Source organism: Ambystoma mexicanum, chromosome 12 (genome assembly GCF_040938575.1).
Source record: "Ambystoma mexicanum isolate Mex_15411 chromosome 12, UKY_AmexF1_1, whole genome shotgun sequence".
NCBI lineage: Eukaryota > Metazoa > Chordata > Amphibia > Caudata > Ambystomatidae > Ambystoma > Ambystoma mexicanum.
This window is the reverse complement of record NC_090936.1, coordinates 101,023,497-101,043,038: the sequence shown is the minus strand read 5'-3', so window position 1 is coordinate 101,043,038 and position 19,542 is coordinate 101,023,497. Positions and strand designations below refer to the sequence as shown.

Genomic DNA, 19,542 nt, shown 5'->3' with positions numbered 1-19,542 from the left:
TATATCACGCCATGATCCAACACCTAGTCAAGAATGCGTCCATGGGCATGTGTGGTGAGGAGGATGCATTGGGCACAGCCTAGGGCAGACGTATATTTGGTTAAGGCTGAGACTTCTGTGTCAGACAAGTCGTTAAAGCCGAGGTTAAAGTCCTGATGAGCTGGGTTAGAAGGCTTGAGGTTTGTGGATATGAGTTGGGAGAGGTTGTCTTCAAAGGTCAAGATTGGGCCTGGTGGGCGATAGATGAGGTGAAAGTTGATGGTGGCTTTGGGTGAGAAAGTAAGTTTAGCAGAGATGGGTGGTGCTGACCTGGCGGAGTGGGAGACTACTTATAGATGAAGGCTACACCTTCACCATTTTTGGTTGTTCTGTCACAGCCTAAGATGGAGTTACCTGTAGGAACTGCAATGGAAAGTGCTTGGCTAGCTGTTTGGGTCAGCCAAGTTTCCATGATGGCTAGGATATCTGGCTTATTCAAGGTAATAAGGTCCAGGATTTCTGGAGCATGGGCTACTGGGATGTAGCATTGAGCAAGATGCACTTGATAGATCGTGTTTTGAGTGTCACTAACTTTGGTGTGGGTAGTGTCGTCAAGTGTGGTTGGACATGCTGTAGGGATGGGTGAGAAGGGAGGTGTGGTGCGAAGCCTGAGACTTGCATTCCGTGTCCCATTTGTGGGGTGGAGGAAGTTTGGTGGGGCAGGGGCACCAGTGTGCTATCAGGTTGTCAAGGCGTTCTAGTAGTGGGTATGGAACAGAGGTGATGGAGGCAGAGATGCCGGCCTGCGCGGCTAGTACAGGAAGGCTTGGAACAGACATGGGTTTCTAGAGCAGCTGGGGGGTGTTGGTTATGTTGTGTGGCACCCTTAAATGTGGCCTAGCAGGGATGGTCGGCTGAAGAGAATTGCTGGTTACACTTCATGCATCGTTAGCTGGGGTATTGGATGGATAGGAAAATGTTGATAAATCATGAGGCCTTGTTAATCCTTCGAAAAGAGGTTGCTAATTTACAGAAAGGCGTGTGGGTCGATGATTTGAACGAATTGTGTAGAGGCAGATAAATGCAAACTCAACCATTGGTATGGATGGCTAAGGTAGCAGGGCCAAGGAGTGACACAAGACAGATATGCTTTGGAAGGCAATTGGCCACATTTATTTACACCGCCAAATCTGACCAGACTCCATACATGAATGACAACATAGCACCTGTTATGTAATAATAACATACTTTGGTGTGGGGAAGTGGCGGTGACCATGGCCCCTCACACCCCGGGAATGGACCTGAGGGAAATGTGATGCCGTAAATAGGGATGTAACGATATTACGGTATACCATTAAAGATACCGTGAACCACTTAATTGAACAATAATAACCGTCACATTGTTTATACCGGTATACCGTTCATACCGTTAAGTGTGCTTTTCAATCTGATTTGGAAAGGCTGCAGTAAGCAAGTGTTGTGCAGTCTTGGTAAGGCACTGTTGGATGTGCCGTCTGCCAAGTAGTTTCAGTTTCAGAGGTTTTTAATGCCATTCCATAAACCACACGTGCCTGACACAAAATCAGTATGTTAGCAATAGGAAGAATAAATACAGTGCCAAGAAGGAAAAGGGTTTACTTTTTTTTTTTTAATTTACATTTTTCTTTTAAAGCGCTCACACAGCCCGCGGGCATCGAGGCACTGTTAAAGAATTTGTTTTTGTCTTAGTTGCGTATTTATAACGCGCTTAAACACCCAGAGGTTTCTAAGCACGGACCCGGGGATCGAACCTGTGTTGCTTCGTGTCGTCTTGCTTCCAATGCACGCACGTTGCCGCTGAGCTATCATCCTGGGACTTTGGGTTGGCGGCTTTGGGGTTTATATATTTATAATGGATAATGTTTTCTAAACATATGACAATGGGGGATTTCCCTGGTTCTATCATTGAATTTACATATAATAAGTCACACTACGAAATGTACTCATCTCTGTGGGTATTTCCTGCTGCCATACCAAAGGGTAACATGTCCATGATTACTGAACACCTTTTGGCCCGGAAGTAAACTAAAGGCTGCAACGTAAAGAGAGAGTGCGTGTGCATGTGTGTGTGTGTATGTGTGTGTCTATGTGCACAAGCGTATACTACCATCAGACTCCATTGATCTGTGGCATGCAGGTTATCAAGATGGCACCATGTTCATCTTCACCAGTAGCCAGTGGGGGAGCTAAAAGCCTAAAAATGATAACCTATGAAAAGCTATTCAGTTCGCTTTGCCAGTCGCACCAGGGCTCTGCTCCCCCCCCTCCTCTCCACACGTGGGTTTGTGTTTGGTGGAAGCAAGGGGTGGCATTTCAGTGGAAAGTATGTTGAAAAGCCCAATTCTGGCCCTGGGTGCCTGGTTTTGTTTGCGATGATAAATCTGACAATTTATGACCTTTTAGAAAATATTTGTTAAGATTAGTTAACTCCACTTGCTATACCACAATAACCATGATATACCGTCATTTGGCAAGAAGGTTATTGTACCGTCATAAAACTAATATCGTGACACCCCTAGCCGTAAACTGACCAAACCCCCCTGTCCATTATTTGCATGTACAAGTGGGGACCGCTCAGTGAGCACTTGGCATGCCACCTCACCGTTTTGTGCAGAACCTTCGATCATAACCTGCATCAGCAAGCAATCTCCCTTACAGTGACCCCAATTGTTGAGGCCATAATTCAATGCAATGAGCCCAAACTACCGCCACAGTGACACTGGCCTACCAGTCTGGGGGACTCCCCACTCCCGAACAGTGCTCCTTCTCGTCCCATGGACGCTGTGACCTAATCCCAACCCCACCATTTTATCCTCCGTACTCCAAAGGCTCTCTAAACATCATACCAACGGTCTGACCCGTGGCATCAGCCGGCAGGGATCCGTGAACCTGCTCTAACCTTGAAAGTGCGCAACTGTGCTTTCTGCATTTTCCTCTTTGTGCAGCCCTTGGATCATCCATATAAATGTCCAAATCCCAAAGCATTCCTGAACTGTTCCCATGTCGGCAACTGGGATGTGACTTGTTCGCTCTGGTCTGATACGGACATTCCTGCACCCTCATGCTCCTTTGCACTCTTTGTGCTGCCTGCCGATAGCACCCCTCCTTGATGCACCTCGGCCCGCTATACACATTTATTTTTTATTCATTTATTTATTGCATTTATAAAGCACGCCAACACCCCAGAGACATTGTGGCGCCGCTACATAATTGAATGACTAAGAGCTAGCATGTTGTGATAAAATGATATGTAACATTGCAGTGCAGTTTACATTAGATTGTCGGAGTAGGCTATTCGGCGTGTGGATTCAAGTCAGAGGCATGCTGGTTCAAAGTGTGTGACGAACCTGAAGGTGTCTCACTTACTAGTCCCCTGGGATCTATCATCCAGGTGGCCAGGATTTGGCCATCGCTCTTGGATCCAGTACTTGGTGGTGGAACAGTGCGGGAGGATCACCTGGATGGGCGGGTCTTTGGGAAGTGGGACACAGAAGGGGGGATGTGGTATCCCCTTCCTTTTAACACCTTTTCTTCATCCTGTCCAGAAGGATACTTAGAAAATCTACCCCCCTCTTTTGCAAACTCAAACCCTTTCTCACTGCGTGCGCGACAACTTCCTAGTATCAGAGCCGTTTACCTGACATGTCCCAACACAAGCGTCAGGCAGAGTCGGGCAATTGCAGACAACTACACACACCTGATTGCATTTTCCTTTCCCCATTGGGATAAAAGTCAGAGCACAAGAGCACACCTCGAGTGAGGCCAAATGCACGAGGAAATGGCTATTCCAGGACAGCAGTTCAAACCGAGGAGAAAGGCGGCGAGGCGAGTTATCCATGGCAATTTAATACAAGGTGGAAGACTGCAGGGCCAAGGAGGATTGTAAGGAGGGAGTTACCTTTGCCCTTTTCAACCCAGACCTGTGAAGCCTCCGACAAAAGAAACCTAAGATTGGGAATCGGAGCTGGCGAATGGTGTGACGGACGTCAGTGGTACATGGAACCCTCTCGCACTGATAGCCAGGGCGGACAGACACGGTTGCCATCGTGGTACCATCCTTGACTCCAGCGGCAAGAGAAACGCCAACTAGTTCAGCACAGCTAGTGAGTCAGAAGAACCTGATAGTGGGCCGTACTGTGTTAGACTCAAGGTTGCAGTGGCAGCATTAAGAAGAATAAGAGACAGATCTTTTGTGAATGAACTTGATCCCGCAGATAGTGATCCGGAGCCACGTGAGCGCTCATACGAAGGTCTCTGGCTGGTACCCCTCTCTTGGACAAGGAAGGTATTGAACCGAAAAAAGATAGTGGAACTACAAGTACCAAGAGGCCATAGAGCAGGCCGGTGTAAGGTGCATGGTGATCATTCAAGAGTCCAGCCAAACCCCTTGTACAATTGAAAGTCCTTCACACGTAAGAAATTGTGAACTGTGGAAAGTGTGAACCCGATTGAGGGAACTGTAAGACTGCATTTGCGCCCAGCGGAATGGAACTCTGTGCAGACTGGATTTTGTAAATGACGCCCTTGCCTTTGGGCTAACAAAGGGACCCAGCGAGACGTGGTCGCCCTTCGGTAGTCTTTGTGTAATGTTGGCAAGTGTGATGGAAGGTCTGAGCCTGGAAGAGGGGGACCTAACAAAAGGTGGTTGTTTAAAAAAGACATTGAGACTTTTGAATATTACGAGTAAGGAACTTGAGTGAAAGACGATGGTGAACCCAACAGAGGGACGTCAAGAGAAACGTATAAAGAAGCTAACTGAATAACAGTGTGATTAAAAGTATGAACCCGATTGAGGGATGTCCACAATGAATGGTAAATCTGAGCCTGATTGAGGGAGGCTATGTACTAAGAGGAGGATCGGAGCCCGGCTGAGGGGGATCCAAGTGTGAAGAGTAATCACCCGATGTGAAGGTTACCAGAAGGAACTGTTTTAACCTGTTGATTTTTGACAAATCAGGCCCCTCTGAAGCAAGAGACTGCACGAGAAGAGACTTGGGCACAGAAGGCCCTGATATAGAGGAAAGAAACTGCCAGGAGTGTGCTTTGCTCACGAGTCCCGCCTTGTCCCGTGCTACAAACGTGGTGAAGGGAGACCCCCACCATGACATCCTGACTTCTCATTTTGTGAACACTTCTTTCTTTTCTTGTGAACATTATCCCACACTATTCTGTAGGATAGTGGTAAGGATTGGCAATAGGTTTTCTTAGTATAGGCCCTTTTTATTTGACTAGACGCCACCAGGACTGTATTTTTTGATGGTTGTTGCTTGCCCCCATCTTAGATTTAGGTTTAGATTTGGCGTTTCTCACCCATTTTATAGCTTAATTAACACCCTTGAACTGTGATCACTCGTGTCTGTCTTACTTTGATGTCATACCTTCCTTACAAGTCCGAGTACAACCATATTGAAGTTTCTCAATTGAGTCCAATGTAGTTTTGCCCGATTTATTGATATTCATGTTAAATTACTTTGTCTGGTTTCATCGGTTCAAACCTTCAGTATGTAGACACCTACATTTTAAACTTTTTGGGTCTGTTTACTCTCTAATAAAATCGAGGGTGTTAGCAAGAGTCGTCCGCCATTACTTTCTACAAGTGAAATTTGAACGTCCTGAATTTGGCCAAGTATTGTTTTGTGAAGCTATATTGGATTCATTAATCAAGAAAAATGTAACATAGCAGCTTTGTCCATTTACTCTCTCTGATGGGGCAAATATTCAAACCAACACTGAAATTCTGGTATGACAGTTAACATTTCAGGGCCCATATCGAGGCATTTCTTTGTATTTAAATCAGTAACTAGCAGTTAAACCCACCCACTTTTCCAGGGATCCCTGTCCTTCAGTGGTTAAGTGTGTGCGAACACACTGGCTCAGATCAGAGTTGGTTAATGCCTGAGAGCTCTATGTGCTAAATAGAATGAAACATGCTAAAGTGACATTTTATGAAGAAACGCTTGTTAGGCCGCGGAGGGCGGGGGTGGACAGACCTACAGGAAACTCTGGAGATTTCCTGATGGGCCTCTGTCCCATGGTCCTCTCTTGTATGGTTAACCTGGTTTTCTGATCCTCTTTTATGCGCCCCACCCCTTCCACCCATCCCTCACATTCCTTCCTTTGGAGTAAATAATTATAAAGCTTCCTATATGCTATGCCTCACTCTTAATAAGTTATGACCGTTTTTGTTATGTTTAACTTTTAATCACTATATGGCCTCAAATGTGCTTTAAAATTCATTCAACATTTGTACAAAGGATTTTGAAATTGGCTTGTGGGAGAACCCTCCACTCCCAATTCCTACCTACAGGGGTCAGGCTTGCTTGCACAGCGTAATATGGGGGCCACTTTAAAAAACATTTCCAGAGCCACTTTTGGATCCCAGCCCATCCACGTCTATGGAGAGTTACAGGCATATTACAAACATGGCAATTTGTTTCACATTTTTTTATAAGGTTGCCACTAAACCACTTTGGTTGTGGAGGATTACAATTTGTTAGGGAAATGGCAATCAGGCTTTTGCCCTCATAGGGGCTTAGAGCTGGTTCTACTAGATGTCTGTGTAAATTCGTCTTCGATCCTGGTTGAGGACAAGGCTGGTTTGCTCATGCTACATCTCTTGTTTGCTTATGACAACCGTGAGAAACCTGAAGGTGTCTCGCCCGCTAGTCCCCGGGGATCGTTCATCCAGGTAGCCAGGACACGGCCATCGCTTTTGGATCTAGTTCCTGGGTGTGGACCAGTGCTGGAGGATCACCTTGATGGGGGGGGGGTCTTCGGGGAGTGGAATTGGGACACCGGATGGCGAGATGCAGTAGCCCCTTCCCTGTCACACCTTTACCCCATTTTACCCGGTTGGATAATTGGGAACTCAACCCCACCTCCACCCCAACCCCGTTCCCAACACAAACACTTTCTCACTCATGGACAGTTCACTGTGAGCGAAAACGGACTAACACCAGAGCCGTATACCTGACATGTTCCAACACAATGGTCAGGCATTTACTGATCCTTACACACCCTCACTTCCTTCACACTTCCCACATGGATAAAATGCGTAGCACGAAAAGCACCATCTGATCAAGGCAAAGCACACCAGGAAGCAGCAGTTCCAAGATGGCAGTTTAATACAAGGTGGACGATGGCAGGGTCAAAGGGGATTGCAAGAAGGGAAATACCATTGACCTTTTCACCAACAAAACCGCATCTTTTATGAGCCTTCAAAAGTAGAAAGCCTAAGACCCGGAATTAAAGCTAAAGAATCTGCATTGTGTGTCGGAGGTACCCGGGGCTCTTTTCCGCGTCGATAGTCAAGGTGAGGAGAAGCGTTTGCCGCTGTGGTTCTGTCCTTGGCTCCTACAACAAAGCAGCACATCCAGTGAGTTGGGGAGACTGATAGCAAACTGGTCTGTGTGGAAATCAAGTTTTCAAGCAGCAACATTGATGATTATTAAGACAGCAGATGAGTGAATGAACTTTGAAGCTAAAATACAATACTGTAGTGGTCTGGCATCACGTGGGTGGTCATTTGAAGGTCTCTCTTGTATCCATCCAGAAGATTGTGAACGTTAAAAGAAAGAGAATTGTGAAATCAGTGGTCATGCAACGGCTCAAGCCAAACCCTGTGCACATTCGAAAGTCTTTGATACTAAAAAATCAAGAAAAAACTAAAAATCTATGATTGGATCGAGACCTTGGAAAAAGCAGAGGAGCACACATCACAGAGTCACCGCACAATCAACACACAAAGGATAGACGAGACAAGGAATTATCTAAAACAATTTCCAGACAAACCTCTGCGTATAATCTTTTTGAGAGCACGTCTGAATATTCTAAAAACGAAAGAAATCTTATACCTCAGAAATCAGGTTCGAGACACAAACTGTCGGTACTGTGACACCCTAGAAATCGAAACAGTGCAACACCTACTTCTTTACTGCCCAGGTACAAATAGTCTCAGAACGACCTACCTACGACCACACAAAATGAAACATCTCACCACCAGTGATGAAGACTGGTGGAACATGCTAATGAGTGGAGAATCCACAACATTGACAGTAGCAACAGCTAAATTTTTCGAAGGTCTAAAACTGGAAGAAAAACTAAGTCGAGAGTAAACAAAGAAAAACAAAAAAAAAAAAAAAAGAAAAACATGGATTTTAAAGAAAGAAATATAGAAACAGGGAGAATTTTAATTTCAGTAACCAAGGATCCGCAATATAATTGGCGGAAAAACATCAGCCAACAGAACGTTTTTGCAAAAATTGTAAAACAATTAAACGCAAATATAAAAAAAAAAAAAAAAGTCTTTGATACTTGATGTAAAATTTACATTGTTGCGATCTCTAAGGGAGACTAATGGTGTAGAAGAGATCTGAGCCTGGAAGAGGGGGATCCGGGGTGAACAGCGAGTCACCCGAAAAAAGGAAGAACCTACGAAAATTGTGAGAAAAGTGAAAGATGGACTCGAGCCTGCAGAGGGAAGCCTGTGCGGAACTTTGTGCTAAAAGGATCTGAGCCCGGTTTAGGCGAATCCGGGGTGGATATTGAATCACCCGATGTGAGTACTTGTGAAAATCTGAAAGGGTGAAAGAACATGTATATCTGGTTGCATCAGGTGCTTTGAGTGAAGGGACTTTGAGAAGCAGGGAGACTTGTGCTCCGGAGGCCCTGATGCTGATGAGTGAACTTTAACCTTGTGCTAAAGAAGCCAGAGACTGGTCTATGCTCGAGTGAACCACTGTATCCCGTGCTAAAAACACGGGGACACGGGCAAAGGAAAACCTGACATATCATTTTTGAACACTTCCTCCTTTTTCATAACATTATTTCCCACACCATTTGTATTTAGAGTTAAGGATTGGCAATAGGTTTTTTAGTTATAGGCCCTTTTATTTTCACAATACCCCACTTGGACTACATTATTATTTGATAGTCGTAGCTTGCTCCCATCTGTATATTTTGGCTTAGTTGGGCATTTCTCAAACCCAATTGAAGTTCAATAAACGCCCTTGAACTGTGGTCACTTGTCTCTTACTGTTGATGCCATGCATTTCTTACACCCCCTAAACCACCCCCTTCTGCTTGAGCATAAAATGTACGCAGTGGGGGTGTAACAGGATGCAGCCAGCTGTGTTGCATGATTTCTAGTGAATAAAATAGAGTTGGAGTGGGTTAATTCGAAGCTCTTCAGGGATCCTATATCATTGCTTTTTAATATATATATGATACGCAGATCATCTTCTGTCTAGAGGAGGTGACTGCAGAAGCTTTTCTGTGTGTAGAGCGGCGGATGAAGGAACTGACGCTCAGCATGAACCGAGATAAACATTGACATTGGTTGGTGTCATTCCCTCATGTGACTCATAAGATTGTAAAACTCTACCTGGGCATCTTTATTTTATGTATTTGTATTCCAGTCCAGGAGGAGGTTAAGTCCTGAGTGTCATTCTTGATTTATTCCTCTTTATGGACCTACAAGCTAACAACTTCTCTGGTACTGTTAACTATTAGCTTATTCTCCTTAGACTGTTAAGACCTTATGTTGTGAGACCCACGGTGCTAACATTTAGCCCTTATCAGAGCCAAGTTAGATTATTATATTGCTTTCTTTCAATGACTCCAGGGCTTACAAAGTATTGCTTCAAGAATGTATTATGCAGAACCTCCCCACTCCCTCAGACTGTTCTGCCCCTAGTTAAAGCATCTGTCCCTGCACTGAATACATTTCAGAATTCTAATGAAGTCTGGTATTGCGTTCCAATCTTACAACGGTCATGCAAAGCCCTCACTGGCTGTGCCCATCTGTACCCGAGCAATCTCCCTATATCAATCTTCTGAGTAAGGACATTATATACTGTTGTCACTGTGTGTTTTAAATGTTCCTGTGCGGTAGGCAGAACATTTACAGTCTTAGTGGCCAGATGTTGGAATGAATGCTATGCAAAAGGAAATTTGACCTGTTGAAGACCCTGCTTTAATTACTCTCTGTGAAGCCTAATTGTGTAAGGTAGCCATATTCTGCATTTAGCCTAATTGTGATATGTAGCACTGCTCTTTGTACATAGATGCAATCCAGGAGGTAGACATTGTTTGCACAGCTTACCCATTTTCTCCCCTCACACACTGCACCTTTGCAGCTTAGCATAAAGGCACAGGGATCATTCCACGCGCATATAACACCAACACTTTGCACAACATCTCTGCCATAAGAATGAAGCTACATTTAGCAACAAAAATTCGAACTCTAGCTTCTCACATCATTCTCAATCTCCTTAAACACAATCCACCCGTGTTTAGTTCATAGTTTACCTCTGCTGTGCCCATCCAAACACCATTCAGACATGGCTGACTAGCAGGGTCTTGGCCACCCTCACATAACTTTAATGGCTGAAATGCACACACGTGTAATGGCGCCTCCAATTATCCCAAATGTGTTCTCTGGTCCCTCCAAGGGCGTTCATCCAACAGCACGTTGGGTCCATAATTCTGGTGAGAAGCTCTATACAAATGATAAAATGAATGAGAAGGAAAATCAAGAATGTGCTCTTAAAGCAGTTAGCCTCCATTTTTCATTTGGGGATGTTTCAATACTTTGAAACATGTTGGGACACCTATAAATAAATAAACCCCAAACATAGCTGGATGATAGCTCACGTGCAACCTGCTCGCCTTGGGAACAGGACAAAGCTTTCTTTTTTCCTGCAAAGAACTACTCTAATGCCTCCGACAACCACAACACCTATGAAAAATAATGTATTTTAGCACATGGAGACACTTGCTGCAATTCCTCTCAGCCGATCAGGTTGGTCTGAATGAAGTTATTACTGTTATTGACTACATTGCAAACATTGTTATTTCAACAGCAGACAGTCAAACGATAGGATCTGCGTGATTTTTCCATCCCGGATAAGACTGTGACGGAAAAGTTTGCATGGAAAATGTAACGCACCTCAAAAGGTTTGTACATTTCCAATGCAAACATACACTGCAAACCGCTAAATACACCCCCCCCCCACACAGAACATAACCAAACCCTACTTACCTTTTCTTCACACTGTCCCTGCGGTGCCGGTTCCCTTTCAGTTCTGTGATCGTGAACTGGCACCACAGGGTCCTTTTTTCTTTTTTTTATGGGCAGCTGCAGGGGTTTCCCCCGGAACACCCGCTCACTATACGGTAAAGTATGGTGAGTGGGGTGTTGCGGAAGATTTTTTGGACTTACCTAAAATGCATGCCACCAACGGTTCAAACTTTTGTGGTTCGAACCTTTGGTGGTATGCATTTCTCTGAGTTTTGGTAAAGTCAGACCTTTTTTTTTCGGTACGTTCGCACAGTTCCAAACTATATAAAATGTCTCTCTGCTTTCAAGAAACAGCAATGCAATTTCCCAGCAAGATTTCTTTATGTACTATTCCTTCAACCTGACATTCAACATCCAGTTTAACACGCTAAAGTCAAAGGTAAAACCTGGCCCAATGCTTTCTCTTTCGAAGAGAGAAACTGTTCACTTTTACCCTGCATGTATTGCAAACCCCTTGCTAAAACAGTCACAATTCAACCAATTTTGCAATTAAAATGTGCAAGTTATAAAGACAGTTATAAAGACAATCTTGGTATTTCAATATTATAAAATAAAATTGCATTTATCACTGCCTAAACTATAGCCCTTGACTTTGTATCTGCCCAGAATTTGTGTACAGTTCATTATTCAAAAATAACTATTCCTTTTTTTCCTACTTTTTTCCCTAAATTGGTGTATCAGTTGAACCTTTGTTTACCTTGTGAACCCAGAAAAACCATGCGTTTCTTGTAGGATGGTCTAGCCAGGACTGACGCGGGTGTTCTGATACTAACATCATTCGATTACTAAAAGCAGTTTCAAAAAGTATAGTATGTACAACGTTCAAAATGTCGTTAAACTAAGCCTGTGATCGGGAGCGGATTTGGATTTTGGTTGCATTTTGTAAGTCTCAAAGCAATGGACATTAACTGAATTAAGAAATTCAGATGTGATGTTGTAGCTTCAGGCCCTACAATCTTAGAAACCCGGAATCGATGAACTTCGATTAATGACATTTGGTACATGTACACATACATTTTGTGAAACTTTTTTGTGATAAAATGCTTTTAGTATCTGGTCATTGATGTCAGTCAGTCTATTCAAATGTGTTCATGCTTCATCGCAGGTGTGATATGGAATTCCAGTAGTTGCATAGAGACACATCTTATGTAGCACGGGGTAGCCTGAAAAAGATCACATGTTTTTTTCTTTTAGTTTTCAATATTATTTTACACAAAGTAAATGTGTTAAATGGCTTAAACAAGATCATAGTACAAATGTGAAACCCACTCTGGCAAAAGGGTGCACAAAGAGCTTAACATTAAAATAATATAGTTTACAAGTGGCAGAAGTATGCTATGATTAAAGGCTGAAGGAGAATCGCTCACTTGTACTTCTAATCTATTTATTGACATTTTCTGTGTTGTGGTGAAATTGTTTGACACAAAATGATGAGAAAAATTGTATATTCTAAACAAAAGAAAAACAATTCTCCTGATTGCATTTGATGCGAACTCTGCAGCTGAATGTCATCTTTTGGTAATTTTTTAAAAATGTTTTAAAAGCTCTAGTAAACAAAGCAAGCATTATGCTCGCCTCCCCTTCAGTGTCCGTCTTACACCTTTCCCTGTTCCCTCTGGTTCTCTTTTTGTATCTTTTAGGATTGTTGTGGAACCTCTCCTCCAATGACCAGCTTAAGAGCATGCTGATCAGGGATGCTCTCCAGACGGTGAATGAGAATATAGTCATCCCATACTCTGGATGGCCAGAAGGGGATTATCCAAAGATTGATGCCTTGTCGGATCCAGATATATTTTATAACACCACAGGATGCTTGAGGTGAGCTCCTCCCTCCCAACCAAATCTGCATTGAAATGTATGTTTATGTGATTTATAAAATGTGATCCTAGCTGTGAAGCAACTGAGCAGTAACAGGTGAGGTTGGCGGTAACAGGGGTAAATGGATGGAAGTAATTGATGGGAGCCCTGGAGAGGGAGAATTGGGGTTGAGTGGCGTGATCAGCGATGGGTGAGATGTTCTTGAAAGAGTAGGGTCGGCAGGTGATTCCTGAAGAGAAGGATGGAGGGTGCCAGTGTGATCTGCATTGTTACATGGATGAATGACCTTGTACATATCACAACTTACTGTTCCAGTAGCAGGAATTCACATGAAGCTGATGAGCAAGACTAATAACCTTTGACTTGCTGGATGGATTTCGATTAAATTTGACAAAAGGTTTGTAATGAGCCCCACTAAACTGGACATTTTGGCAACAGTAAGTTATTCGAAAAACATCTTAACTGTTTTCAGCCTACTCACTTTCATTTTCCCATAGAGAAAAATGCAGTTATTGAACAGCCATAGAGTGAAAACCGCTTGGCAGATTTGGATCATTTAAGAAACCGTTTGGGCACAGACCATTGACTTAATTTCCTTGATTAGTTTGGGGGTAAATCCATCAAGTAGTTAAACAAACTGACAAGAGTGGGATGCCCCCTGTGCTTTGCAACCGTTATATCAGGCTTGGTGCTTTGCAGCAGAGAGGTTGAGAGAGGCTAATAACATTTGACTTGTTGGATTGATTTGGATGAAGTTGTCAAGGCTCCCCCAAACTGGAAATTTGGGAACAATTTGTTAAAAAATGAAAGTTATTAAGAAAACATAAAAATGAAGTTTTCAGCCTACTCCCGTTCACATATGTGTACATACAAAACATATGCCCCATCACCATAGTCCATTTGTTCTTCCACAACCAACTCAAATTCACATTAGAAAGTGCAGAGAAAAGCATGGAAACTCATTTCACTCAGGCGACTGCAGAAATATGCAGCCCAGGGACAGCAAAGAGTGCCTGGTGTTGGGTTTTAGGAAGAGGCCCCAGTGTGTGGGTTCAAAGGAGTACAGTGAGTGGGAGGTGGAGATGCTGGGGCCAGGGAAAGAATGCGCCTCATTTTAAACAGAGGTTGGTGCGCCTGATACCGTTCTCAAACACTAGTTTTGAGACTGTGGCTAGAAAGTGCTTTTCTATTTGCCATAACAGATACATCTCATTCGCTATTGTGTCGCTACTATGGGATGGTGTCACAAATTTAGGGACAAGGTGCCATGAGCTTTGAGTTGGGTGAATAGTGGGAAGGGAAATACCAAGAGAGGTCACATAATGTACAGTGCTCTGGACCCAGGCATGCTCGTTTATTAGGCATTATGTTGCACAAAACATGTTCACACCTCACATTCTACATACCAAACATGTGCAATAGCAAACCCTTTACAGTCAGAAAAATTGGGCAACTTGGAACAGTATATATATATTTTCTGTTCGCAAAACTTTCAAGAACTGACAGTAGAACGGCTTAAAAAAATGTGGATGCCCATTTGGTCACCCATCTATACAGTAACCTGGACTGACCATGCTTAGCTTCAAAGCAGGGACTGACCCTACTTCGCCTCGAAGCAAGGAAAGGGCCAGCCCGCTTTTTAAGTGGTTGTAATGTTGGCTTGTTTATTGGGCAATATGGCCTGAGAAGGCTGGCCCCTTCCTCACTTTGCAGCTAAGCAACGTCTGTCCTGGTTGCTGCATGGATGGTAGACCTGGATGGCAATCGGGTCATTGGCCATGGCCTTTGGCCAGGGCTTTTTCACTCCTAATGTCATTATAGCTGTAAAAAATATCTTTAAAAAATCTTTTAAAAAAACTGTAACCGCGGGTACTGAACTACACACCACCTCAGCTATTCATAGTCCTTTATAGCCGTGAATATCTGCTAAACGGTTGGGGAAAACAATGCTTCCCAGGCCCTCACCAAGTGCCACGCTCATCTGTACCACCGCCCAGCACTTCCCAGATGGGCTTCTCACCTCCCCTGCTCTTTCCCTTCCCCCCACAACACACTCTGTTTCTGTGAAACAGTTTGCTTTGAGATTTTGGCTATTCAAGGCTGTAGCCAAGGATACAGAGAAATTTCTGTTGCAAAGTCAGTCTCGAGACCCCCTCCAACTCCCATGTTTCACTTAGTGCCCTCTAGGCCCCTCCCCACCTCTAGCCTGATGGCATTTGCATGTTTTGCCCTGCAAATAGTTTTTTCTTGCATTTCATTTTCCTGTATCCTCTACGGTAGACCTATTAGTGCATCATGTACAGTGGCCACGGCCAAAGACCATGGCTGGTCTGCCCCAAAGAAACTATATTATAATCAAACCCTTCAGTATTAAAAAACCTTAGAGAGACAACACAACAAAACCCTTCAAATTTAAGCAAAGCCACCTTAACTACTCGCCCCTTGTTTCGCAGCATAGGACCACAATGATGACATCACATCACCGATGACATCTCTGATGACATCTCCTATGACAGACATGAGATCACTCATTATGTATTGTTAGGGAGAATTCTCAGAAATATGCTAATTCCTAACCTTAGAGACCCCCAGCAACGGTGCTGGATTTTGAGGGATTGATATATTTTTTTTTAACCTGGAGAGAGCGAGACCCTTTTTTCCAACTCTCTAGTATTTTAATGTGATTTTGATCTGTGTTTCCTTTGGTTATGGAGTCTACCATACTCCATAAACATCATATTTTAGATAGTCACACAGCACCTTCAGTGCAGTGGCACAGGGAAGTCTTTGAGATTTCCCCACGGTTTAAGCACCTTCTCTGGGATAAACTACTGTTTCCCAGAGCAGTAAAGTGAAATTGACTTTACTTACATTTGTAACTTTCTAGAACCAGCACACACTATCTTACAATAGGGTGCTGGAGTGGTTACTTAGTATCCCCTTTGTCTAGCTTCTCATGTTACAATTTTGTTACCCTTTCCTCACTGAATGGCTGGTGGCAGTGGTTTACTTTTAACTATCATTTTGTGTTTTTATTTCTGGCTGCGTTCACAGCCACGGCAAAGCATCCCTGGGTGTCATATTTGTCAAAATGGCCCGGTCTTCTTGAGACTTACTCTGCGTACAAAACCAGGTTTGGTCCCTTTGTTAATTTTGCTTTTGGCTCGATTCAGGAGTGAAGCCCGCCTCTGGCTCCAGGGTGTCTGGTGGGGGCAGGAAGCGAGGGAGGTGCCCGAAACTCCCTGTGCTTAGTCTCCTAGGAGACAGGAATGCCCTCTTAGGTGATTGGGCGGCTGGCTGTCCGGCAAGGACCGCCACCCTGCTGGGTGACTGACAGCTAGGCTGGAATGAATGGGAGAAACCTGCATAAAAGGTGAGGCTTTTTGGCTTGGAAGGCAAAGTCGACCACTGGACGAAGGAATCTGAAGGATAAGTTGAAGAGGACACCTGCTGCAACTCCTGGACCGTTGGTTGCCCGGTGAAGCCCTGCTGCTGTGCTGAAACTCCAAATTCGTATTGACAGAGAAGCCCCTACAAGGATGACTTCTTCCTTTGAGTTGGTGGGACCAATCAACTCCAAAGTAAACCACCTGGACATCCTCTCGGAGCTGGTTGAAATTCCACTGCAGTAGCTGCTGTAACTGAATAGCCGGGGAGAGGAATATCAGATTGTGTGCGTTGCTTTTAAGCTGGCCAAGAGCCCCATGAAGATCCTCCGGATTCCCAGAAAGCAGGACTGATTGAGCCTGAGCCCCCCTCAACAGAGTGCAGGACCCCAGATGCAATGAAAGCCCATCTCGACAGCCAGGAACCGCTGTGTTGCTATTTGCGATAGACGCAGGAGCTTAAACACCAAAGTGCCACTTGTTTGAAGATTGCCGGTTGCGAGCGGTCACCGTCCCATTGTAGTGCAGGAGTCCCCAGAAGTCCTTCCTCTTGTCCCCACGACTGAGGCCCCAGGAACACCAGGCTCTGCAGAGCTGCACAGGAACAGAAGTCATCTGCTGCACTTTTTTTCAACCTAAAGGCACTGTTAAGTCTGAGAGAACGTGCCTCTTGTTGTGCTACCTTGCTTGTCCTCATTGGAGACTTGTCTAGGTTGCTCTTGTAGAGTTTCTTACAGCTTCTTCACCTCACAAGCCTAACCAGCTTGTGGCCCTACTCTGATTTCTTCTATTCTACCAAGACTTTTTAAACATTGGAAAAGACTTTCAACGTACCTGCAAGAAGTGCTTCAGTTCACCCTTGACATTTGTTAAATTAACATTGGCTGGCCTGGCTCCTTGAATGACTCTTCTCTCTTCTGCTATGTCTTTTGCCTTCCTTCCAGGAAAGGGTTAACTTACCTTGTGTTTTGGGTTGTTTTGAAACTACTTAACTACTTAAGAATAACTGTGTGAATACTTTTTTTTTGTTCTGAACTCACTACTCCCAAGAATATTCTAAATGCAACAGTAATATATTATATTAATGCCAACAGCACCCTAGCTATTGAAGTCACCTGAGGGTGTAGGTAGTCCTGTGTATCCTCCCAAATGGGTAATTGCTGATTTAGAAAACTAAGAGTGTATTTTTGAAGTGTATTTGTGTGTTGCATTATATTGCACCCTTCTGATGAAGGCTTATTCAAACTGACTGATAAATAAATTAATAATTGTTTAATCAAGAACCCTTGGGTGTAAGTTTATTTGAATACTTGTCACTGCTGAATCCCTACAGCTTGCATTGACCCCTCTTGAGATAAGCCTGGCTGCTAAACACGCTACCAACCTGTGTAGTACAGACTTATACCAAAGGTTGAGTTCCTATTGCCAGGAGGTCATAGTTGTTGTGGGGCACCCAAAGGGTACTGCATACAATCTTGCCTAACATGTATGTTAAAATTATTTTGGGTGAGGGCCACCAGGGGGCGCATGGCGAAAAGTTAGCTGCTCCGTTAGCTCCTGAGGCCGGGAACGTAAAGTGGCACTGAGGAACCCCTTTACCCCCACCCATCCCAGAGATGTAAGGAGGATTGCCCCCAGAAGAAGGGAGGTTGAGGCACCCCTGCCACAAGTTTGAAGTAAATCTGCAGCTGGACGGCTGAGCTAGCTGTGTCGAAAGGCGCCGGCGGAGGAGGAAGAAACATGGACGCGTAGCAGTGTGTGGGAGGTGAGCTACAGGAGGCCTGCGCAGGCCCTCTATGCTGAGGGTGTTGACTGAATGACCCGGGGGCCGAGTGCTTAGCCCAAGGCTGGGGTAGCACGGTGCAGCAGAGCCCCCTCGAGCCCCCTCAAAAGGGGAGTGAGGGAGACTGCTCTGCAGGAGCAACAGTGCGGCATGGGTGGCTGGTGTGACCTCGTCGGCCCCGAAGTGGAGATGGTGGGCCTGATCCAAAGGCACGGAGGCTGCTGGGGAGAGTGCCGTGAACCCACAGTCTCTACAGGGTGCTGCTGGGAACACATGGTAGCGGAGGAGGAGAAGGCTTGTCCGTAATATCGAACACCATAAAATGGATGCTCTCAAAAAAATGCGTCACATGTACACTTTGTAAATATCCACTCCAGGCCTCATGCTTACACTACTCAACATGAATTCCCACTCTAGGGATACCGCCACTCCTGACTCCAATGTGGGCAACACTCCTGGCCAACTAATAACATTTCATGCACATTAACCTCTACAGCATGCACACCACTTCATTATACATATGCGCCTAAAATATGCACCATATGCACATAATCTAAAGACTTCATGCATGTTTCTTCCTAAACATGCACATCATTACTTAACACGCACACACATTCACATGCACCAAGGATCCATCATTCACCTTAAACATTATGGATGACTCTTGGTCCTAATATACCAGCAGTGTTGATCAGGCACTGCTCTGTCATTAAATACACACAGACTTTTCCCAAAATCTGTGCCAAGATCACATTTCATAATTCTGTGCATTTACTATTTATTTTCTCCATGTCTTCCCCATAATTATATAATGGCAATATCATTATATGCAATCATCAATGCTACTACATCAGCACCAAATGCATTTTAAAAGCTCCCTAACACCAAAGTACCACTTAAGTTGAATCTCCCCTTTCATACCTACTACCACTCGGATGTACTTAATTTGCTTCACAATTCATTCATGTACTTTCCCAACTGGGAGTAATATCATATACATGTAGACCTTTTTAAAGTGGCTCCGGTAAATCAGTCTGAGACAAAAGGAAAAGATTAACTTGAATTAAATTGATTAACTACAATGAAAGCAGCACAGCATTCTCGCCATCATAAATGAAAAGGTCAGTTCCCTCTGGTGCTGATTCGGTTAAGAGAACATTCAAAGGGTGCTTTCTCCCATGTCAGCCAGCAACGTAAATAACAGCTTTACCTCATCAACGCTGCCTCTTTACTTTTATTAAAATTACCGGAATAGTAAATCCCATGTCAGTCAGCAACGCAACATTAGAGTGCACTTCACAATGCATCCCCAACAGTTTTTTAAAGTTTGTGGTGTCATGTGACACGCATCATGACGGCCCTCGTCATGACGCAGAGCCCTGAATAAAGGGCCCAGCTTTGCGCTTTTACAGCAGCTCTGAACAGGGCCAGTGAACCGCACTAACATGTCTGTGCTT

The 19,542-nt window shown here is 44.2% G+C and overlaps 1 protein-coding gene across 1 annotated transcript in view; it reads left to right on the top strand.

Annotated features, from left to right (window-relative positions):
• PKP2 (plakophilin 2) overlaps positions 1-19,542 on the top strand; it is an 810,521-nt gene that overhangs the window by 329,777 nt on the left and 461,202 nt on the right. The window contains exon 6 of the mRNA XM_069628098.1: positions 12,739-12,916. Coding sequence (XP_069484199.1) covers positions 12,739-12,916 — 178 coding nt within the window. The remainder of the gene's footprint in view (positions 1-12,738; positions 12,917-19,542) is intronic.